Source organism: Cetorhinus maximus, chromosome 25, assembly GCF_964194155.1.
Source record: "Cetorhinus maximus chromosome 25, sCetMax3.hap1.1, whole genome shotgun sequence".
In the NCBI taxonomy this organism is placed as follows: domain Eukaryota; kingdom Metazoa; phylum Chordata; class Chondrichthyes; order Lamniformes; family Cetorhinidae; genus Cetorhinus; species Cetorhinus maximus.
The window spans coordinates 14,912,782-14,936,214 of record NC_135903.1 but is presented as its reverse complement, the minus strand read 5'-3'; the positions used below and the strand labels follow the sequence as shown (position 1 = coordinate 14,936,214).

Sequence of the window (23,433 nt, the reverse complement as noted above, 5' to 3'; positions counted from 1 at the left end):
CCTTAAGTTCTTTCCAGCATTTTCTGCTTTTGTCCCTAATTTGTATGGTTTTTTTTCCCCCCCTCACTTTCACTGTTTGCTGGTTATTGGCCGCCCTCCTTCATCTCACATCCTTCATTATTTTCTATCTGGATGCTGAAGATCCGAAAGGGACAGAAATCGCCGTCAGCAGCTCCTGGAACAAGAGTTAATGTTTCGGCCGGAGACCTTCCCTCAGGATTGAACCCGGGCTCCCGGGCCGGAGCTGCTGGGAACGGACAGCGATTCCCGCTCGCTTCACATCTCCAGCAGCCGCCGTGTTTTCAATGACAAACAATAATTAAATAATAAACAATATTTTTCTTTTGTAGAAATAAAATCCGTACGGATAATACATTTCTGTCTCACTGAAAACCAAGACGGACCTTCCATCAAGACCCAGTTTGTCAATGAATCGCCTCCGCCCCCCCGCCCGGAGTCTGGATCGGCTCCGGAAGTTCACTCGCTGCTCTGTCCCCTCCCCTGCAGCCGCCGGGTGGCGCTGAGGGCGGGGTCAAAGGTCAGAGCGGCGCCATGACGGAGGCGGGCGGCGCGGCGGAGGATCCGTGGGGTAAGGTGAGGAGCCACGGGACCGACGGACCGGGACTAGTCACCCCCGGGACCGGGACATACACTCCCAGCAACTCGAGTCCGTTCCTTCCCGGTGGGAGCGCGGGGCTGAGAGCTCAAAATGGAGCCGGACATCGGGTGGAGAAACTACTCGGTATCGCGCGACGGGGATGAGGGAAACAGAGGCTTCAGTCGGGGGAGGCGCGGGGAGTGACCATTTACCCTGAGGGGGGGAGGGGGGAGGGGGGGGAATAGGCGGGAGGGACCATTTCTCCAGGGGGAGGAGGTGGGAGTGACCATTTCTCCAGGTTGGAGGGGGCGGGCGTGATCATTTTCTGATTATAGGTGGGAGAGACCATTCCCTGTTGAGGGCCTCTGGGTAGGAGTGATCATTCCCTGATGTGGCAGGGAGTGAGTGACCATTCCCGGATGGGGGTGGGAGTGAGTGACCATTCCCGGATGGGGGTGGGAGTGAGTGACCATTCCCGGATGGGTGTGGGAGTGAGTGACCATTCCCGGATGGGGGTGGGAGTGAGTGAGCATTCCCGGATGGGGGTGGGAGTGAGTGACCATTCCCGGATGGGTGTGGGAGTGAGTGACTATTCCCGGATGGGGAGCTGGTAGGAGTGACCATTCCTAGATGGGGGTGGTGGGATTGGCCATTCCCTGATGGGGGTGGGTGGGGGATTGGCCATTCCCTGATGGGGGTGGGTAGGGGATTGGCCATTCCCTGATGGGGGTGGGTGGGGGATTGGCCATTCCCTGATGGGGGTGGGTGGGGGATTGGCCATTCCCTGATGGGGGTGGGTGGGGGATTGGCCATTCCCTGATGGGGGTGGGTGGGGGATTGGCCATTCCCTGATGGGGGTGGGGCGGGATTTGCCATTCCCTGATGGGGAGGGGGGGGATTGGCCATTCCCTGATGGGGGTGGGGGGGATTGGCCATTCACTGATGGGGGTGGGGGGGATTGGCCATTCACTGATGGGGGTGGGGGGGATTGGCCATTCCCTGATTGGGGGGGGGGGGGTTGAAATGGCCATTCCCTGATTGGGGGGGGGGGGGGAAATGGCCATTCCCTGATTGGGGGGGGGGGGGGGGGGGGGGGAATGGCCATTCCCTGATTGGGGGGGGGGGGGAATGGCCATTCCCGGGTGGGGGGTGGGGAATGGCCATTCCCTGATGGGGGTGGGGGGAATGGCCATTCTCTGATTGGGGGGGGGGGAATGGCCATTCCCTGATGGGGGTGGGGGGGGGAATGGCCATTCCCTGATGGGGGTGGGGGGGGGAATGGCCATTCCCTGATGGGGGTGGGGGGGGGAATGGCCATTCCCTGATGGGGGTGGTGGGGGGAATGGCCATTCCCTGATGGGGGTGGTGGGGGGAATGGCCATTCCCTGATGGGGGTGGGGTGGTTGGATGGGAGTGACCATTACCTTTTGGGGAGGAAGGGAGAAACCATTGCCGTGGAGTGGAATGTATTGTTTATTCTGCAAATGCCTCAATAAAAATCTTTTGTTTTTCCTTGCTTTGTATCTTCGCACGGCTGCAGACCGACTCCTCATTCAGCGACAATGGCTTCGATTCCGGTGAGTGCAGAGACTATCACACAATATGTTGTAGGGCTAGAGGGTGCTCATAATACTCGTAGGGCTAGTAAGTAGTGTTCACGGCCCAACCATCTTCAGCTGCTTCATCAATGACCTTCCTTCCATCATAAGGTCAGAAGTGGGGATGCTCGCTGATGATTGCACAATCTTCACCATTCGTGACTCCTCAGATACTGAAGAAGTCCATGTCCAAACGCAGCAAGACCTGGACAAAATCCAGGTTTGGGCTGACAAGTGGCAAGTAACATTCGTGACAGGCAATGACCATCTCCAAAAAGAGAAAATGCAACCATCACCCCTTGATGTTCAATGCCATTACCATCACTGAATCCCCCACTATCAACATCCTCAGGGTTACCATTGACCCTTCAAAGCCTGTCCACCATCTACAAGGCACAAAGTCAGGAGTGTGATGGTATACTCCCCACTTGCCTGGAAGAGTGCAGGTCTGACAACACGAAAGAAGCTGGACACCGTTCAGGACAAAGCAGCCCGCTTGATTGACACCACATCCACAAACATTCACTTCCTCCACCACCGACGCACAGTAGCAGCAGTGTGTACCATCGACAAGATGCACTGCAGGAATTCACCAAAGCCCCTTAGACTGCATCTTTCAAACCCACAACCACTACCATCTAGAAGGACAAGTGCAACAGATACATGGGAACACCACCACCTGCAATTTCCCCTCCAAGTAACTCACCATCCTGACTTGGAAATATGTCGCCGTTCCTTCACTGTCACCGGGTCAAAATCGTGGAACTCCCTTTCTAACAGCACTGTGGGTGTACCTACACCACATGGACTGCAGCGATTCAAGAAGGCAGCTCACCACCACCTTCTCAAGGGCAATTAGGGATGGGCAACAAATGCTGGCCCAGACAGTGAAGCCCACATCCTGTTAATGAATTTTTTAAAATGCTGACACCCCAGAGCTGCACTGAGGAAATGCTGCACCATCACTGTATTTCACAAGAACACAAGAAATAGGTGCAGGAGTCGACCACACGGCCCATCGAGCCTGCTCCACCATTCAATATGATCATGACTGATCTTGGGCTTCAAGAAGGTGGTTCACCAACACCTTCTCAAGGGCAATTAGGGATGGGCAGTAAGTATTGGCCCAGCCAGTGATGCACACATCCCATAAATGATTTTTTTTAAAAACGGCATTTTCCAACCCACTCCCATATCCCTTAATTCCCTGAGAGGCCAAGATCTGTCTATCCCAGCCTTAAATGTATTCAATGATGGATCATCCTCTGGGATAGAGAATTCGAAAGATTCACAACCCTTTGAGTGGAGTAATTTCTCCTCATCTCAGTCCTAAATGATCAGCCCCTCATCCTGAGACTGTGCCCCCGAGTCTTAGATTCCCCGACCAGCAAAACAATCTCTCAGCTTCCACCCTATCAAACCCCTTCAGAAACTTGAAAGTTTCCATGTGACCGCCTCTCATTCTTCTAAACCCCAGAGAATATAAGCCCCATTTAATTAGCCCCTCATCACAGGACAACCCCTTCATCCCAGAGACCAAGTCGGTGTAACATTTGCCAACTTCCAATCTAATGGGACCATTCCTGAATCTAAGGAATTTTGAAAAATCATAGCCAGCACATCAGCAATCTCTGCAATTACCTCTTTTAGAACCCTAGTGTGTAGGCCATCAGGTCCCAGGTATTTGTCAGATTTTAGTCTCTAAAGTTTCTCTAATACTTTGTCTCTGCTGATATTAATTTCCTCACTCTTCTTATCCCCTAGGTTACCGCCCATTTCTAATATGACACTGCCTTCTTCTGTGAAGACAGACGCAAAATATTTGTTCAGTTATTCCAAAGAAGAGCAGGGGAATTCTCCCCACTTTCCTGTCCAATATTTATCCCTCAATCAAATCACCAAAACACAATATCTGGTCATTATCGCATTGCTGTTTGTGAGAGTTTGTTGTTTGCAAATTAGCTGTCATGTTTCCTACATTACAACAGTCATTACATTTCAAATAAATATACCTAATTGGCTGGAAAGTTTTTTGGAATGTCCTAAGTTAGTGAAAGGTGCTATGTAAATGCAGATCTTTATTTCTATTAATATAAATATAAGAGGCAGATTTATTTATAGCTTCTTGGATGTGTGGACATTTTATGGACTGTTAGCTGGCAGGGCGTGTTCACATTCAATAATTTGATTTGTTTTTCCCAGGGTTCTTTGCTGACAGTACTAGAAGAGGAAGCATAGTGTCAAGAGCAAACAGCATAACGTCCAACACTGGCTCCACCAGTGCCTCCTCTGTACCTAATACAGGTAATGTGTGTCGCCGCTTCTTGTGGCTGATTGCAGTTCAGGAGAGTTAGGGATTTGCAGGCCAATCTACTACAAAAGTAAAAAGAAATGCTGGAAATTTGTAATAGTTCAGTTAGTCCCTTTAAATGTTAATCTCTTTTTTCTTTCAATTTTGACTTCAGCAGAACTGAAAACCCAAAATAAACTAGCCCCATAGGGTTGTGGGCAAGTCAGATGGAGAAAAGCAATCGAGGAGGGTGAATGACCTGTGCAACCTGTTACTTTAATTGCACCTGTGATTCCTACTCTGACCTCTGCTTTTGACTCCCTACACTAACTGCAATGTGTCAATGCCAGCTTGAGGAACATTGATTGTATCTTCAGACCTTTTATTTTGCAAGACAAGGTATTGGTGATGTGGGTATTTTGGGAATGCAGGGAAAGGGGAGGTAGAATTAATCCTTTGTTGGGATATAGTCTGCCAGTTGATTCTGTGTCATGGATGTTAACCTCTTTTGTTTTCAGCATTTTCTGCCTTAATTTCGCAGTTTGTGCACCTCCAGGGTTTTTGCTTTCGCATTTCTCTGCCCCCACCTCCCCCACAATTTTCTTTTGCTGATCTTTGTTTTTGCTTTTTAAGTGTTTTCAGTATTGATCATTGCAATCAAGAGAGGTGCTTGTGAAGCTTCACACTGGGTGCATGTTGTCTGCAAAAGCAGTAATTTGGATGGAAGTTTGGACTCTGCCATCAAAGGGTTATCAAAGACCCTCGGCGTGTAGCACAGGGAGCAGATGCCAAGACCAATCCTGCCTAGATTGGGTTGTTAGGGGAGCTGTTGGGGGTTTGTGCACTTGACTCCAGGACTGATTTGGTTCAGCTTCTTGGGTCTGGTATTTTCCTCATGTAGTTTTCCCAGTGTTTTCCAGGTAGCTTTTCTATTTTTTGCCAGGTGGGTTTTCCAGGTGTTTTGGTCTTGGCAATTCCACGGCTGAGTGTATTTCCTTTGACTGAGGGACTGGTAGGTTTAGTCGTATTTTCATTGGATAATGTATTAGATTTAATAATGGTGGTGTTTATGTTGTTTATGCTGGTCTGCATTTGTACAATTGAAATGTTTTTTTTTAAGACTTTTGTTCATTTTAAAGTACGTATAACATTTAGTCATTTTATAAATACTAGCCCACTGGTCATTTCGCATGGAGTTTGGGGCTTCTGTTGCTGGCAAAGTTTCCCATTACACACGCAATGACATACTTTAGGTGACTTAGGCCAACATATTGGAGATTATTTGATTATAGTGGCCTGTAAGTACATTTCAGTCAAGGGCTACTGGATAGTGATCAGGAATGGGAGCCTTGTTTGATTCCATTTTATTGCCTTTCCTCCACTCTAGCTAATGTTCCAGACACAGACCTGTTGTCATGTCTTCCTTTCCACCCAGCTAGTTCAGAAGATCCTCCTGACCTGTGGAGGAATTATCTAGTGAATCACTGGAGAGTTCACCAATGTAGACCAAACACTAGGACAACTGATAGCAGTTAATTAGCTCGAGCAATATTTGTGATAATCTTCTGTCACTCCCCAAAATAAAACTGATAAATAGAGAAAAAAACCTAAACAATTCTTCATTGTTAATGAAGTGATTGAAACATTCTGTTTCCTTGTAGCTGAATGCATGACAGACAATGATTGTTCTCCAACTGCAGATGATGAAGATAGTGACTACAGGCAGGAAGTCGCGTATAAGGAGACTTATAAAGATCGACGGAGACAGGCTCACACACAGGCTGAACAAAAGAGGCGGGATGCCATCAAGGTTCGAGATTTAAACTTAGACTGAGCTTCAAAGCTGCAGTTTCTAAGGTTTGCACAGAAAATTTGTAATTAGTCAGCTGACTATCTCTGATCAATTTTTAAATTACTGTCTCACAGAAAGGATATGACGACTTGCAGTCAATCGTCCCTACATGCCAACAACAAGATTTCTTGATTGGATCCCAGAAACTGAGTAAAGCCACAGTTCTTCAGAAAAGTGCGTACAATTAAAGCTTTTTAATGTTTAGTGAGCACCACTGTATTTCCTCCTGTAAAGTTTATTGTGTGATTCTACCTCTGAACATTATTATAGTTCTTATTGGCTCCACTGTTATGGATCAGAAGCTTATTTCTGTCTCAGTGACCTCTGTTCACTCTTTTGTGGGATGCTGTTATTCAGCAAATTGAACAGAGTTTCTGAAAACTGTGAAACTATATATTAAATGGAATGAAGTGGAACAGAAAAAAAAAACGAATTCTCAAGTTCAGCCATTTCCAAATGGGGGAGGAAATAGTTTAGGAGCAAACATTGCTGATCACATTGAGTGTTGTCGGATGATTCAGCACACTAATCCACTATTAAATCCAGTAAGTTAGCAACAAAACAAGTAATAAAATAAGATGAACAGGCCCTGAAGGTAGAGCTCGGAGTTTATTTTCGTGGATTTGTTGAAGTTTTCTTAGTTCAATCCTTTTTCATCACCTGGGCAGAAATTAACATCTGCAGGTTGGATCTGGGGAACATAACAGAAAGAAATGCTCCTCTTTTTATATGAAAACTTTCGTAGAATAGAGTTCAGGTCATGGCTCTTTTGAGAAGGAGGCTGAGTCCAAGAGTTCAGAAGATGGGTAACTGTGAGTGGCTCCAGTAGAAAACATTTATCTTGATGGAATGTTGAAATTGTTCCTTTTTTTGCAGCTATTGATTATATCCAGTTTTTGCACAAGGAGAAGAAGAAGCAGGATGAGGAGCTCTCCACTCTGCGCAAAGATGTCATGGCTCTCAAGATTATGAAGGCGTAAGATTAAGTAACATTATATTTTGTGCCTTCTCCTGGACTAACTTCAGTGGACAGGAGCCTTATCGATTATACATCTGCAGAATGAATTTTCTGTGAACGTAATTTCTAAATATTCTTGAAAGTAGAAATGTTGCATTATAGTGAATTCTACTATCCTGATGATTTGTGTACATTGAATAGTTACGATCCTCGTAGAGACCAATAACTTTTAAAAAGAACTTCCAGTGAATGGCTGATGGGATCACATCACAAGATTTCAAATGTTAGGATTTTTACTATAATACACAAACTAAAAGCAACATTGACAAAACACTATTTCAGTAGGCAGCTTATACTTTAAACTGCAGCAAAAGTCCCCATTTCAGACGACTGAAAATTTCTCTCAACGGTTATTCTTAACTTTGTCCTTTAAAGTAGACATTCTGTTCTTCCGGAACCAGTCCAAAGTCCTTTGCTCCCAAGGGTTTGCTTCTCTTCTTTTCCTTTTCCATCTGAATAACTTCTAATCCCTGAACTGGCTTTTGTGGTTAGGGTTACATTGGAGATTCCTCCCTCTGGTCAAAGTTAGGCGAATCTTCCAGTCTCATTTAAATCCTCATGAACTCGGTCTCTTCAATTTGAGGGTGAGCTCCTATCTGCATTCTGTGTGGTAAACCACAGAGACTTGTTAATTCTATCTTTCGTCTCTCTCCCCCTCTCTCCTGGATTCTGGTGGACTGACACTGTCTGTGAGGTTCAATTATATTGTTAAAAAAACACCCTGTAAGCTGATCCTACAGTAGCTTCCTATGGACTCTTCCCCCTCACAAAGCCCAGTGTGAATCAGATAGGCCTTGTATCAAAGTAGAAATGCTAATTAGTTATACTTTAAACTCCCAACTTAATTCTATCTTGAAAGTAAATAGACAGTTTAAAGTACCACGGTGTACAAATCCTGATATTCTGGACACTTTCCTGAGACTTTAGACACAAAAACCTATTCACCATCAGCGCAGATGCTTGGTCATTGTTTAAAAATGTGAAAACCTGCAAACCTTCTTCCCAATACAGCAACCTGCCCCCTCCCCTCCACCTGAATCTTTAACATCAAAGCACCCAGCTTGCTGTCAGCAGAATTCAAAACAGGTCACATGACCCCCTTCATTCCTCCATTTTACCCAAAAAACAGCAACTTTATAAAACTTCACATTTGTAACAACTGAAAAGCTTTACTCCTCCCCAATTCCTAATCTCTCATCAGTACAAATATATCCCAATTAGTTTTCACTTGCCCACAATGAACACCATCTGACATAATTTTGCCAACATGCTGAAGCTGTTTTATGTCCCTTTCGTAAGATCCTATTGCCAGCTGCACAACTCACTGTTTTTTTAAAATTCAAGGCTAGCATTAGTTGCCCATCCATAATAGCCCCTGAGAAGGTGGTGGTGAGCCGCTTTCTTGAACTGCTGCAGTCCATCAGGATAGTAGATATGCCCACAGTGCTGTTAGGAAGGGATTTTAAGCCAGCGATAGTGAAGGAACGGTGATATAGTTCCAAGTCAGGATGGTGTATGGCTTGGAGGGGAACTTCCAGGTGGTGGTGTTCCCATCTATCTGCTGCCCTTGTCCTTCTAGGTGGTAAAGGCCACAGGTTTGGAAGGTGCAGTCAAAGGAACCTTGGTGAGTTGCGGCAATGCATCTTGTAGATGGTATACACTGCTGCCACTGTGCGTCAGTGATGGAGGGAGTGAATGTTGAAGTTGGTAAATGGGGCGCTGAACAAGTGGGCTGCTTTGTCCTGGATGGTGTCAAGTTTCTTGAATGTTGTGGGAGCTGTATTCATCCAGGAAGGTGGAGACTATTTCATCACAATCTTGACCTGTGCCTTGTAGATGGTGAACAGTTTTGGGGAATCGAAAGCTGAGTTACTCACCACAGGACATCCAGCCTATGAACTGCTTTTGTAGCTACAGCATTTATATGGCTGATCCAGTTCAGTTTTTGGCCAATGGTAATGCCCAGGATGTTTATCATGGGGGATTCAGTGATGGCAATGCCATTGAATGTCAACAGGTGATGTTTAGATTCTCTCCTCTTGAGAAGGTCATGGCCTGGTACTTGTGTGGCATGAATGTTGTTTGCCACTTATAAATCCAAGCTCATAACATTGTGTCATCTGCAAACTTTGATGTACTGTATTCCTTCTTCAGAGACCAGTTTTCCGGTTTCTGTGCCATAAATTTTTCTTATTAGTCGCTTGTGCTATGGACAGGAGAGAGAGGCAAAATTAACTTATTTATCCTCTCACTATCTGTCTAAAAGCAGAGTTGTTTTTAATTGTTTTAAAACTAGGCTGTGGCAGCTTTCCCCAAACCCTCGGTTTGTGTGGTCCAATTTTATAAGTAACCTACAGCAAATTCTCTTATGGTTAACTCAGAAGGTTAGTTTATTCCACAGCCAAATCGGCGAGTTGTGGGGGGTGGGGGTATGTTCACAACCTCACATGCAGAGCCACAAATACATACACACAGTAAGGGGGATAGAAATGAGGGAGTTTTACAACTATGGATAACAATAGTAAAAGAGCGTCAGAAATGAGTATAAGTTCATGTGATTTCCAGAATCCAGAAAGTCATAGTCCAGAGCGAGTTTCCTTCATGGAGGAGTTCAGTGCAGATGAGTTCCTGGTTGTAGACAGCTGCACAAAAGTCATTTAAAGTGAATGACAATGCAGCACAATGATGTTTCTCTAAATAGACTGCTTGGTAGGCGATGGCTGGAAGCTTTTAAAATAAAACAGGCTTCGAGGAGTTGAGATGTGTTGCTGGCTGCTTGGTCAGCCAGGAGCCCTGCTGTTGTTCTTTTCAAGTTGGAGGTATTCAGTAGACTCCTTGTTTCTCAGCTCTCAACAATCTCTATAGAGATTTCAAAATGGTCACTCGACTCATGTGACATCCTTCCTCCACAATGATTTTAAAAGCAGTGTTTATCTGGTGTCTGGATCTGGCTTTTGTTTTATGGCTTATAATATCCCAGTCATTAGCCTCTGAAAGGGTCACCATCCATGTTGAGGATCTTGGTTCAAGGAGTCATTGCCCGGGCAGATCCTATGACTGCTAGAGGGTAAGCTTATAAAGATGCAAATTACATCCATTTTCCCCTTTTGAAATGGACCTGGACAGTCCCAAGTTGGATATGGGTCCTTTAATACCTCTGCATAAATAATGAGTTTTGATCTCTGTGAGTTCCCTGGTTTCGTGATTGTAATGGCCTTCCAATGGGGTGTGAGATTCCACAAGGATGAAAGGGGAACTGTTGTTCTTGTAACTCCTGTTGGAAGCTTCAAGGACAGATGGCCAATCCTGTGAGTCATGTGACCTCTCGCAACCATCTTTTGGTTTAACAAAAGTCCTTTTTAAAATAGCAAAAAAAGAATAAAGTTCCACGTACATGGTTTTGATTTTCTTCATGTCTTATTGACAGGTCACTTGGTAGTACAAAACTTGAATCTTGCTGAAAAGAGAGACACAGAACTAGACCCTTCGAGCCTGCTCCGCCATTCAATAAGATCATGGCGGACCTGATTGTAACCTCCCACCAACCCCAGATAACCTTTCACCACCTTGTTTATCGAGAATCTATCTACCTCTGTCTTAAAAATATTCAAAGACTCTGTTTCCACTGCCTTTTGAGGAAGGGAGTTCCAGAGGCTCACCACTCCTACTGTCCGAGAGAAAAGAATTCTCCTCATCCCTGTCTTAAATGGGCAACCTCTTATTTTTAAAAAATGACCCCTAGATCTAGATTCCCCCACAAGAGGAAACATCCTCTCCATAGCCACGGGGTCAAGACCCATCAGGATCTTAAAGGTTTCAATCAAGTCGCCTCTTACTCTTCAAAACTCCAGCTTAGCCTGTCCAACCTTTCTGCATAAGACAACCAACCCATTCCTGGTATTAGTCTAGTAAACTTTCGCTGAACTGTTTCTAACGCATTTACTTCCTTCCTTAAATAAGGAGACCAATACTGTTCACATTGCCTCAGATGTGGTCTTACCAGTGTCCTGTATAACTGAAGCATAGTCTCCCTATTTTTATATTCAATTCTCCTTGCAATAAACGATAACATTCTATTAGCTTTCCTAATTACTTGCTGTACCTGCATACTAGCCTTTTGTGATTCACACACTAGGACACCCAGATCCCTCTGAATCTTGGAGCTTCTCAATCTCTCACCATTTAGATAATAAGCTTTTTTATTCTTCCTGCCAAAATGGACAGTTTCACATTTTCTCACATTTTACTCTATTTGCCAGGACTTTGTCCACACACTTAACTTATCCATGTCCCTTTGTAAGCCTCCTTATGTCCTCTTCACAACTTACTTTCCTACCTATCTTTGTGTCATCAGCAAATTTATCTTTGGTCCTTTCATCCAAGTAATTTAGTGCCCCAGCACTGATCCCTGTGACACACCACTCGTTATATCCTGCCAACCAGAAAAAGCCCCATTTATGCCTATTCTCTGTTTTCTATTAGCCAGCCAGTCTTCTATCCATGCCAATATGTTACCCCCTACACCATGAGCTTTTATTTTCTGCAATAACCTTTGATGTGGCACCTTATTAAGTGCCTTCTGGAAATCTGGAAGTACAGCACATCAACCAGTTCCCCTTTACCCACAACACATGTTACTCCTTCAAAGAACTCCTATAAATTGGTTCAACATGATTTCTTTTTCACAAAACCATGTTAACTCTTCTTGATTGCCTTGAATATTTTTAAGTGCCCTGCGATAACATCTTTAATAATAACTTCTAACATTTTCCCTATGACAGATGTTCAGCTAACTGGCCTGTAGTTTCCTGCTTTCTGTCTCCCTTTTTGAATAAAGGAGTTACATTTGCTATTTTCCAATCTAATCTAGTAACCGAATCTAGGGAAGTTTGGAAAATTAAAACCAAACATCTCACTAGCCAATTCTTTTCAGACCCCAGGATGAAGTCCATCGAGACCCGGGGATTTGTCAGCCCGCAGCTGCAACAATTTGCTAAGTACCACTTCCCTGTGATTATAATTTACCTGAATTCCTCCCTCCCTTCCAACTCCTATTTCTGGGATGTTACTTTATCCTCTATAGTGAAAACTGATGCCATATCCTTATTTTTTATCCTTATTTTCCATTATTAATTCCCCAGACTCACTTTCTGTAGGACCAACGGTCACTTTGTTAACTCTTATTTAAATATCTATAGCAACTCTTACTATTTGTTTTTGCATTTCTAGCTAGCTTTCTTTTGTACTCCTTATGAGTATGAAATTTTTCCCTCCTTATGAATCTTTTAGTCCTTCTTTGCTATTCTTTATATTCTGTCAGGTCTTCTGACCTGCCATCCATCCTTACGCAATTATAAGCTTTTTCTTTAAGTTTGATACGATCTTTAGCTTTTTTAGTTAACCATGGATAGTGGATCCACTCCTTGGAATATTTCTTTCTCATTGGAATGTATCTATTCTGAGTATTCTGGAATATCCCTTTCAGCTTCTGCCACTGCATCTCTATCAACCTATCCCTTAACCTCATTTCCTAGTTCACTTTTGCTAGTCCTGCTTTCATGCCCTCATAATTGCTCCTATTTAAGTTTAAAACACTAGTCTTGGACCAACTCTTCTCTCCATCAAACTGAATGTAAAATTCACTCATATTATGATCACTGTTACCTAGGGTGGCTTCACCAAGAGATCATTAATTAAATCTGTCTTATTGCACAGGTCTAGCATAGCCTGTACTCTGGTGCTGTTCCAGAACGTGCTGTTTTAAGAAACTACCCCTAAAACACTCTATGAACTCCTCATCTAGGCTACCTTTTCCCATCTGATTTATCCAGCCTCTAATAGATTAAAATCCCCCGTGATTATCGCCGTACCTTTCTGACAAGCTTTCATTATTTCTTGGAAAAACTCAGCACGTCTGCCAGCATCTGTGGAGAGAGAAACAGAGTTAACATTTAGAGTCCATATGACTCTTCAGAGCTCTGAAGAGTCATAATGCACTCCCACGATCTTAAGGGAATCTCCAGGACCACACGCACTCTATCATCAAGAAACAACGCAGGCCTACCTACCCCATTGCTATTTGTGGGCCTGTGTACAAATTGGCTCTCACATTTCATACATGACAACAGTGACTACTTCATTGGATGTGAAGTGCTTTGAATCACTCTGAGTGAAGGACACCATGAAATACAAGTTCTTTCTTTCAGCTGATATGTTAAAGTAGTTGGATGAACATACACTACCAAACAGTTATAGGGCTGTACAATCCTCCTCTACCACATGCCTGAGCCAGATGTAATGTTAATGATGTAGGACATGTCACAGTTTAAAAGTAACAACTTGAATTTCCAAAACACTTCCCAGGGACACCATAAAGTATGACACTGAGTCACATAATGAGATGTTAGGTCAGATGACCAAAGCTTGATAAAAGAGACATTTTAAGGAGCGTCTTAAAGGAGGAAGACGAATTCGAGAGGCGGAGAGGTTTAGGCTGGGAATTCCAGTGCTGAGGGTCCAGGCAGCTGATGGCATAGCCGCCAAAGATGGAGCAGTTAAAATTGGTGATGCTCAAAAGGACAAAATTAGAGGAGCACATTGGAGAGTTGTGGGGCTGGAGGAGATTACAACGGTATGGAGGAACCAGGTGTACGTTGGAATAGTCCAGTCTAGAGGCAACAAAAGTATAGATAAAGGTTTCAGAAGCAGATGAGCTGAGGCAGGGTCATAGCTGGACAATGTTATTGAGATGGAAATGGGTGGTCTTAAGCTCATCTCAGGGTAAAATATAATACCGAGATCATGAACGGTCTGGATCAGTCTCGGACAGGAGAGAATGGTGTTTGTGGCAGGGACCAAAGGCAATGGCTTTGGCCTTCCCGATCATTAAGGAAATTTCTGCTCACCAGTGAAGGGATTGAGAGAGTTGGTGGTGAAGTAGAGCTGAATATCATCCACATACATGTGAAAACTGATGTGTTTTGAATTATGTGGAGAAGCTCATAGATGAGAAATGGAAGGGGCCAAATGTAGATCCTTAGGGGACACCAGAGGTTACGGTGCAAGAATGGGAATGGAAACCATTGAAGGTGATTCTCTGGCTACAATTAGATAGATAAAAATGGAATTGGGCGAGTGCAAATCATTGCAATTTGAACAACAAATAATTTTCTGTTTTCAGGAATTATGAAGCGATTGTAAAAGCCCATCAGAATAATCCTCACCAAGGCAAGGATCAGGTGACTGACCAGGTCAAGTTCAGTATATTTCAGAGCATCATGGACTCCCTATTTCAGACCTTCAATGCCTGCTTATCTGTGACCAATTTCCAGGAATTGTCAGCGTGTGTCTTCAGTTGGATCGAGGAACACTGCAAACCACAGGTCAGAGACCAGCACAATCCACAAGCTCAAGGGACTAGTAGTTTTCTTTCTGCCTGATGGTTGATGTGTAACTTCTAGTCATGATTAAACATCATCTGAGAAGTGCTAAGATATTTTAAAAACTCGTTCATGAGATGTGGGTGTCTCTGGCTAGGCCAGCATTTATTTCTCATCCCTAACTGCCCTTGTTCAGAGGGCATTTTAAGAGTCAACCACATTGCTGTGGGTCTGGAGTCACGTGTAGGCCAGACCAGAAAGATGCTTTTTCCAGCCATTTGTGTGTTAACCCTGTACGTTATCACCTCCATTATTAGCTCTTAGACAGTGCTAGCGCTGCATTCTCTTAACTCCAGTCTTAGTGCCTTTTGTTTTCTGAACTCGCTGTTCACAGTACTTCTAAGTTTCGTATCATTCACAAATTTGGAAATTGTGCCCTGTACACCAAGGTCTAGGTCATTAACATATATCAGGAAGTGTAGAGGTCCTCACACCATTCCCTGGGGAACTCCACTATAAACCTCTCTCCAGTCCGAGAAACAACCATTCACCATATTCTTTGTTTCCTGTCACTTAGCCAATTTCGTATTCATGGGGAAAATTTTCTCCCCATTGGGTTGTGCGGGGGCGGGCGCGGAGTCGATAGGCACCCCCGATTGGGTTCGCATTGCCATTTTACGTGGGTGGGCCAATTAAGGCCCGCCCAGCATGACGCACTCCCTGACGCACTTGCCTGAGTTAGGAGTGTGCTCTTTCGCGCGTGTGCCTCAGGGAGATTCGTTTTACGTCCAAAAAGTTTAATAAAGTGGCGAGAAAATTTTTATGAAACTGTCACATGAGCTGCGACATGTGCATTAATTTCAATAAAAATTTTTGTCAAAGTTTAAAATCATTCATGAAACCTCATTCCGCCTGTGGCTGAGGTTCCATGAAATATGCGAAGGCCGCCTGTGCTCTTTGCTTGCCCGCCAACCTTAAGGTTGGACAGGCAGCTCCGTTAATTACTTTAATTGAGAGTTAAATGGTCTTAATAGGCCTTTGACAGTTTGGCGGGCGCACATCTGAGTCGGCTGTACGCCCGCCGAACTGAAAATCTGAATGACGTGCCATGATGTTGGGACACATGCCCGACGTCACCATGCGTCATTTTACGCCTTGGCAAGTGGGCCCCGCCCCTGCTCGCCAAGCCGAAGATTCAGCCCATGTTGCTATTGTCCTGTTTTTTCCATGAGCTCTAACTTTCCTCACAAGTCCGTTGTACAGCACTTTATCAAATGCCTTTTGGAAGTCCATGTGCACCACATTAACAGTATCACCCTGGTCAATCTTCTCTGTTACCGTGTCAAAAAACTCCAGCAAGTTAGTTAAACACGATTTGCTCTTAATAAATAAAAACAGAAAGTACTTGAAATACTCAGCACGTTTGGCAGCATCTAGGCCCTGACAACATTCCAGCAATACTCCAGAACTTGCCATGCCCGTAGCCAAGCTGTTCCAGTACAGCTACAACACTGGCATCTACCTGGCTACGTGGAAAATTGCCCAGGTATGTCCTGTACACAAAAAGCAGGACAAATCCAACCAGGCCAATTACCGCCCCATCAGTCTACTCTCAATCATCAGTAAAGTGATGGAGAGGTCATCAACAGGGCTATAAGGTGGCACTTGCTTAGTAATAATGTGCTCGCTGATGCTCAGTTTGGGTTCCACCAGCGTCACTCAGCTTCTGACCTTATTACAGCCTTGGTTCAAACGTGGACAAAAGATCTGAATCGCAGAGGTGAGGTGAGAGCAGCATTTGACTGAGTGTGGCATCAAGGAGCCCTAGCAAAACTGAAGTAAGTGGGATTCGGGCGGGGGGTTTGGGGGGGCGGAATTCTCCACTGGTTGGAGTCATACCTAACACACAGGAGGATGGTTGTGGTTGTTGGAGGTCAATCACCTCACCTCCAGAACATCACTGCAGGAGTTCCTCAGGGTCGTCTCCTCGGCCCAACCATCTTCAGCTGCTTCATCAATGACCTTCCTTCCATCATAAGGTCAGAAGTGGGGATGTTCTCTGATGATTGCACAGTGTTCAGCACCATTCACAACTCCTCAGATACTGAAGTAGTCCATGTCCAAATGCAGCAAGACCTGGACAATATCCAGACTTGGGCTGACAAGTGGCAAGTAACATTCGTGCTACAGAAGTGCCAGGCAATGACCATCTCCAACAAGAGGAGAATCCAACCAATCCCCTTGAAGTTCAATGGCATCACCATTGCTGAATCCCCCACTATCAACATCCTAGGGGGCTACCAATGACCAGAAACGGAACTAGACAAGCCATATAAATACTATGGCTATAAGAGCAGGACAGAGGCTAGGAATCCTGCAGCAAGTAACTCAATTCCTGACTCCCCAAAACTTGTGCATCATCTACAAAGCACAAGTCAGTAATGTGATGGAATACTCTTTGTTTGTGGATGAGTGCAGCTCCAACAACACTCAAGAAGCTTGACACCATTCAGGGCAAAGCAGCCCGCTTGATTGGCACTACATCCACATTCACTTCCACCACCACCAACCGACAGTGACAGCAGTGTATACCATCTGCAAGATGCACTGCAGAAACTCACCAAGGCTCCTTCAACAGCACCTTCCAAACCCATGACTGCTAACCTCTACAAGAACAAGGGCAGCCAATACATGGGAATACCACCGCCTGGAAGTTCCCCTCCAAGCCACTCACCATCCTGACTTAGAAATATATTGCTGTCCCTTCACTGTCACTGGGTCAAAATCCTGGAACTCCCTTCCTAACAGCACTATGGATGTACCTACACCACATGGACTGCAGCGGTTCAAGAAGGCAGCTCACCACCCCCTCCTCAAGGGCAATTGGGGATGGGTAATAAATGCTGCCTAGCCAGCGAAGTCCACATCCCACGAATGAATAAAAAATTTTTTAAAAGTTAATGTTCCAAGTCATGACTGTTCTTTAGAAGTCATATACGACTCAAAACGTTAACTTTGTTTGTCGCCCCAGAGATGCTGCCAGGCCTATCGACAATTCCGGCACTTTCTGTATTTGTTCCAAATTTCCAGCATCCCCGGTATTTTACTTCTATTTTGTCCAAATCTGTGCTGGCTTTCCTTAATTAATCTGCATTCACCCAAATGACTATTACATTTGTCCCAAATTATCATTTCTAAGAGCCACCACCCAGGTTAAACTGACAGGCCTGTAGTTGTTGGACTTATCGTTATACCCTTGTAACATTTGCAATTCTCCAGTTCTCTGGCACTACCCTGAATCTAAGAAAGATTGGAAAATTATGGCCAGCGCCTCTGCAATTTCCACTTTTACATCCAAGGATACTGAGGGAAGTATCTTATCCAGTCCTGGTGCCTTATCAACTTTTAAGTACAGCAGCTACCAGTTTTAAACCCTCCAAGAGTCTGAACTACTTTCTGTTTCACCATGACTTGGGCAACATCTTCCTTGTTAAAGACAGATGCAAACTACTAATTTTGTAGCTCAACCGTGCCCCCTGTCTACCTCCATCCCCTTTTTGGTCCCTAATCGTGCCAACTCCTTGTACCATCTTTTTACTGTTTCTATGCATTTTCTAAGACTTTTGTAATTTTTATCATTAGCTGCCTGTCTCTTTTCACACCCTGTCTTTGCTTCTCTTATTTGCTTTTTCAGTTCCCCTCTGAACCTTCTATATTCAGCCAAGTGTTAGCGCTCTGCATTCCTGGAACTTGAGTGTTACTGCTGTGCGCCCTCCAAACCTGAGTGTTAGCATTGTACATTCTCAGAGCTCCAATGTGTTAGCGCTCTACATTCTCAGAAATTGGTTATGTTACCATTGCGACTTGTCTGTACTCTGTAGCCTACCTGGCAATGATTGGATTACATTACACATTCCAGGTAAACTGTTGGCACGTGTTGTCCTTCCATCTCCTGGTGGTGAGAGTAAACATTTCTTTTATCTGCACCAATGGTGCTGTCAGTAAATGCAGCCATGAAATGACAACCTCACAATACCCCATAATCTTCTAATCCTCAATTGGTAATCAGCTGAAATGAAAAAGCAGATTTAGACATTGAGTGACATGATTCATATTAGGCCACTTCTGCCCTGGAGCTGAGAGTGAAAGTGTATTTCAGAAAAGGAACCTCTCTCCTGTTAAAATAGTTCATCACATCAGTGGGCAGAATTTTCCTGTCGGCGATTTGGGGGCGGGGCCCGCTCGCCGACAGGAAAATGACATAGGGAGGAACCCCCGATGTCATCCTGGTCCATTTAAATATTGAGGAAGGCAGGCGGACAGCGAAATCAGCTGTCCACCCACCGACCTGTCAATGGCCAATTAAGGCCATTGACGATAATTTAGCTTGTTAAATGCCCTGCCCATCCAACCTTAAGGTTGGCGGGCAGGCCAGGAGCCCCAGCGGGCTTCTGATTATACATGGAACCTCATCCACTGGCGGATGAGGTTTCATGTCCGTTTTTAAAAACTTCAATAAAGTTTATGCGCTTCTTATTAACATGTCCCATCTCGTGTGACATTGTCACATGAGGGGGAGATGTTAATAATTTTAATATTTTTCTATTTTTAAAGATTTTTATACTGTTAAGTAATCTCCCTGAGACAGCACTTAGTCTCAGGGAGATGTGCGCGAAAGAGTGCACTTTGACAGATAGGCAATCCCTCCCCCCGCCACCGGGAAGCACATAGCAGGGCCCGCCCTCCCATCAAGGTAAAAATTCTGGCCAGTGACGTAAACTCCATCGAGTTAAATTATCAACCATCATTGCGGTATGGTGTGTTTCCCTACCCCCAGTACCTCAATGAGTCATTGACTCAAGGCAGACTCATGGTTTCATTCCTGATCTGTGTTGCATTGTGTTATCTGTATTACTGTGTTCTAGTACATGAGTCACAAAAAGTTAGTACGCAGGTACTGCAAGTAATTAAGAAGGCTAATGTTACGAGAGGGATTGAACATAAAAGTAAAGATGTTATGCTTCAGTTATACAGGGCATTGGTGAGGCTTCACCTCGAATACAGTGTGCAGTTTTGGTTTCCTTATTTAAGGAAAGATGTAAATACATTGGAGGCGGTTCAAAGGAAGTTTACTAGATTAATACCTGGAATGAGTGAGTTGTCTTATGAGGAAAGGTTGGACCAACTGGGCTTGTTTCCACTGGAGTTTAGAAGAGTGAGGGGTGATTTGATTGAAGTATACAAGATCCTGAACAGCCTTGACAAGGTGGACCTCAAAAGGAAGTTTCCTCTTGTGGGTGAGTCCAGAGCTAAAGGACACTATTCTAAAATTAGGGGTCGCACTTTCAGGACAGAGATGAGGAGAAATTTTTTCTCTCAGAGGGCTGTGCAACTTTGGAATTCTCTGCCTCAGAAGGTGGTGCAGGCAAAGTCATTGAATATTTTTAAGTCAGAGGTAGATAGATTCTTGTTAGGCAAGGGAACCAAAGGTTATCGGGGTTAGATGGGAATGTGGAAATTGAAACACCAGAAGATCAGCCATGATCTTATTGAATGGCGGAGCAGGCTTGAGGGGCCGAATGGTCTACTATTCCTATTTCTTATGATCTTATATTAGGCGGGGAAACCACAATTGGCCTCTTTGTTCACAGACCAGAGGGAAAAAAATAAGCTCAGTTTGCAGCTCTTGTTTGCTATCCGATCATGACTGTTGTATATGTATGTGTATTCATATGTATATGTATCACGCTCATTGTGAGAGTGAGAGAGAGTTTGGTGTTGGGTTTGTTTTGTTGCCAATTAAAAATTGCAACCTCAATAACTTTGATGCGAGGCACAGTAAATGGGAGAAATACCCAGGCTGTTACAGCTGATTCAGAAGAAACAGTGACAAAACTAACACACTTGTGATTTTTTTATTTGATTTTGGTCAAGTGATCATGTCACCCTGTGAGATCCCACCTGAATCCAGAACCTGTCTTTTCTGTGTCACCAACTGCAATTTAAAAAAAAGTTTTGACTTCCTGCACTTAGATGTATATTTCAGCAGGGTGGGGTTACTAAATGGATTTGATGATGTGGGAACAGAACTATCTTGAGTGACCTTTAATTGTGATGTAACATTTGTTCTATCTCTGCTGTTTCAGACTCTGCGAGAGATCGTGGTTGGTGTACTGCGGCAGTTAAACAGTCAGCTGCACTGAGTTGCCAGGATGGTTTAGCATTGCTGGACCGTGAGCAGATTTATACACTGGAAATTTCCAGAAGTGTTATACGAACTGTTATCAGCAGAAATATTAATATTGAAGCACATGGCTTAAAGAATTTGTTGCACTTTTTTGTTCTAATTAAAGATGTGGATTGTTTATAATTTTGGTATGTGAAAAGGTTCATCAGAACATAAGAAATAGGATCAGTAGTAGGCTATAGGGTCCTTGAGCCTGCTCTGCCATTTAATAAGATCATGGCTGATCCTCGATCTCAACTCCACTTTCTCACCAGATCCCCATATACCTTGATTTCTTTAGAGTTCAAAAATCTAGCAATCTCACCCTTGGATACACTCACCAAAAGAGCATCCAGAGTCCTCTGGGCTTGAGAATTCCAAAGATTTATAACCCTTTGAGTGAAGAAATTTCTCATCTCAGGCCAAAATGACTCTCACCTTGCTTGTCTCTTCAGCCAGGGAAACAGTCTCTCAACATTCTCAAGTCCTGTCAGAATCCTACGCTTCAGTGAGATCACCTCTCAGCCTTCCAAACTCTAGATTATGTTTTTTCGATCCCCGTAGAGACCACGATCATACATGGCCGAGCAATCTGGAAGGGCTGAATGGCCTACTCCTGCTGCTAAGTCCTATGTTACTATGTCCAGACCCCTCATGATTTTGAATACCTCTATCAACTCTCCTCTCAACCTTCTCTTGTGTTCTGGCCAATATTAATCGCTTGTCACGAAACATTATCTGATCATTATTATACTGCTGTTTGTTGGAGCTTGCTGTGTGCAATTTAGTTGCCATGTTTCCTACACTTAAATTAACTGGCTGTAAAATTTTTCTAAGACCTCTGACATTTGTGAAATAAATTCAAGTCTCTTTTTTCTTTTATATGGAACCAAGGATGGTAAATGGAATTTGAAGTACAGATCATCCAAAATCTAATCAAATGGTGGAACATGCTTGAGGGGCTGAATGGCCTCCTTTTAGGGTCCAAAATGATGATTTGGTTCCTCTCATGGGTTTACGTTAGCTGACTCAGACCCAATCTGTGTTTGCACAAGTGCAGCTTTATGCCAAAATGAACTTGGGTTGTGACAGTTGTGAGTGCCATCCTGTCTTAAATGTAACTAGGAATTAACCTAAATAATTACAATGTTTTATTCCCCTCCATATTTGGAAGGATTTATGGCATCTGTTTAGCTCAATAAGTTCAAATCTTGCCAACTACACTTCAGCATACTGCCTACAGCTGTAAGAATTGCTGAGACACCTTTTTTATTTTGTATTTGACGTTTTTCTCCTATAAACCAGAGGGATGTGAACTAGTCTTTGTGTATAGCTAATGCAGCCTAAGTGCTCTACAATTTTCCCATCTAAGGTGACACGCTCCCAAGGCCTCAGTGATGAACTCCTATGTCTTGAGAAGCAATGATCAGGTCCACACATCTCACACTGCTAAGGAAATATTAACACTTCAATATGCACAAAATGGTTTAAATTATTTAATTTCACAATTTTTTTGAACACTATGTTGGATGTTATTTTATAACTTCAGTAAAGAGAAGGAATTTTTAGATTTTTTTTAACCAAATTGATTATTTTTCTTCAGCCTAATTGAGTCCATTAGAATCAACAGCCGCAATAGTTTAAGACTTTTATTCAATTAATCCAATCATAACATTTTGTTTGTTCATTTATCTTGATTTGGAGCTGATTTAATGCTGATACATTAAATGCAGCCAGTTGCCATGTCTGTCTCAGAAGACTTGTGCTAGTAGCCAGGGTTGACTCTCTGTGAGGAGATACCTAATATTACTCCACCTGAACCCCTCCTCTCCCTCAACCCATCCAACTTAGGTTACACGGCTAGAAGCCAGAGCTTGGAATGAATGCTGCATCCTCTGGGCTGTTAATCTAGCCATTGTTTTATCATTTGAGAGCTAATTATTTTAATTAACTGCTGTATGCATATATTTTAAAACACGGATGTATCAGGACAGTCTTTCTAGGTAACTGTACTTTTGGTACATTATTTGCTAATCCTTTTTATGTATTAATTTTTGTAACTTTTTAGAAACATGATTTCTGCTGTGTTTAAAAATGGGTTGATATCAAGATTCAATAGTATTGACTATATAAACAGTCTGTTACTTACTGTTGCAATATGCTTTTAACTGATTCAAAGGTGGATATGTTTGCCTCAAGTTGATCATTATTTCCTCTCAGATACAACTGTACGGTGAATACATTTTTCAACTTTTTTTACACTTGCAGTCATGAAGCAGAGACAATTTGAATAGACTGGGCCAAATACAGGATCAAGAGGGAGCAGTTCTGATGGACTCTTTTTTTCTTGTATTCTATTTTGGGTCATTGCTGATCTGACAACCAGTACTGAATGAGCAGAAATCTCCCTCAAACCTTTTTATTTATTCATGAATATGAACATTACTAGCAAAGCCAATATTTGTTCTCCAT

At 43.6% G+C, this 23,433-nt stretch overlaps 1 protein-coding gene across 4 annotated transcripts; it reads left to right on the top strand.

Moving 5' to 3' along the window:
* The first annotated feature begins 490 nt into the window (after nt 1–490).
* mlx (MAX dimerization protein MLX) lies at nt 491–23,220 on the top strand. Of its 4 annotated transcripts, none has more exons than XM_078529549.1 (8): nt 491–594; nt 2,139–2,175; nt 4,399–4,500; nt 6,148–6,296; nt 6,413–6,512; nt 7,215–7,314; nt 14,537–14,738; nt 20,882–23,220. In XM_078529549.1, exons 1-8 carry the CDS (start codon nt 553–555, stop codon nt 20,936–20,938), a joined length of 789 nt encoding a protein of 262 aa, XP_078385675.1. In that variant the 5' UTR covers nt 491–552; the 3' UTR covers nt 20,939–23,220. The 4 variants fall into 4 exon arrangements, with proteins under 4 accessions (XP_078385675.1, XP_078385677.1, XP_078385678.1 ...); XM_078529551.1 differs by having other exon boundaries at nt 492–594; nt 6,187–6,296; XM_078529552.1 differs by having other exon boundaries at nt 579–742; nt 6,187–6,296.
* The last annotated feature ends 213 nt before the right edge of the window (nt 23,221–23,433 follow it).

Bases quoted from the DNA above. Each gene is read 5' to 3' on its own strand.
- mlx (XM_078529549.1), top strand. From the start codon at position 553: ATGACGGAGGCGGGCGGCGCGGCGGAGGATCCGTGGGGTAAG. The intron at 6,513-7,214 runs GTGCGTACAATT...CTTTTTTTGCAG, and splicing joins AGCCACAGTTCTTCAGAAAA to CTATTGATTATATCCAGTTT. The intron at 7,315-14,536 runs GTAAGATTAAGT...TTCTGTTTTCAG, and splicing joins GCTCTCAAGATTATGAAGGC to GAATTATGAAGCGATTGTAA.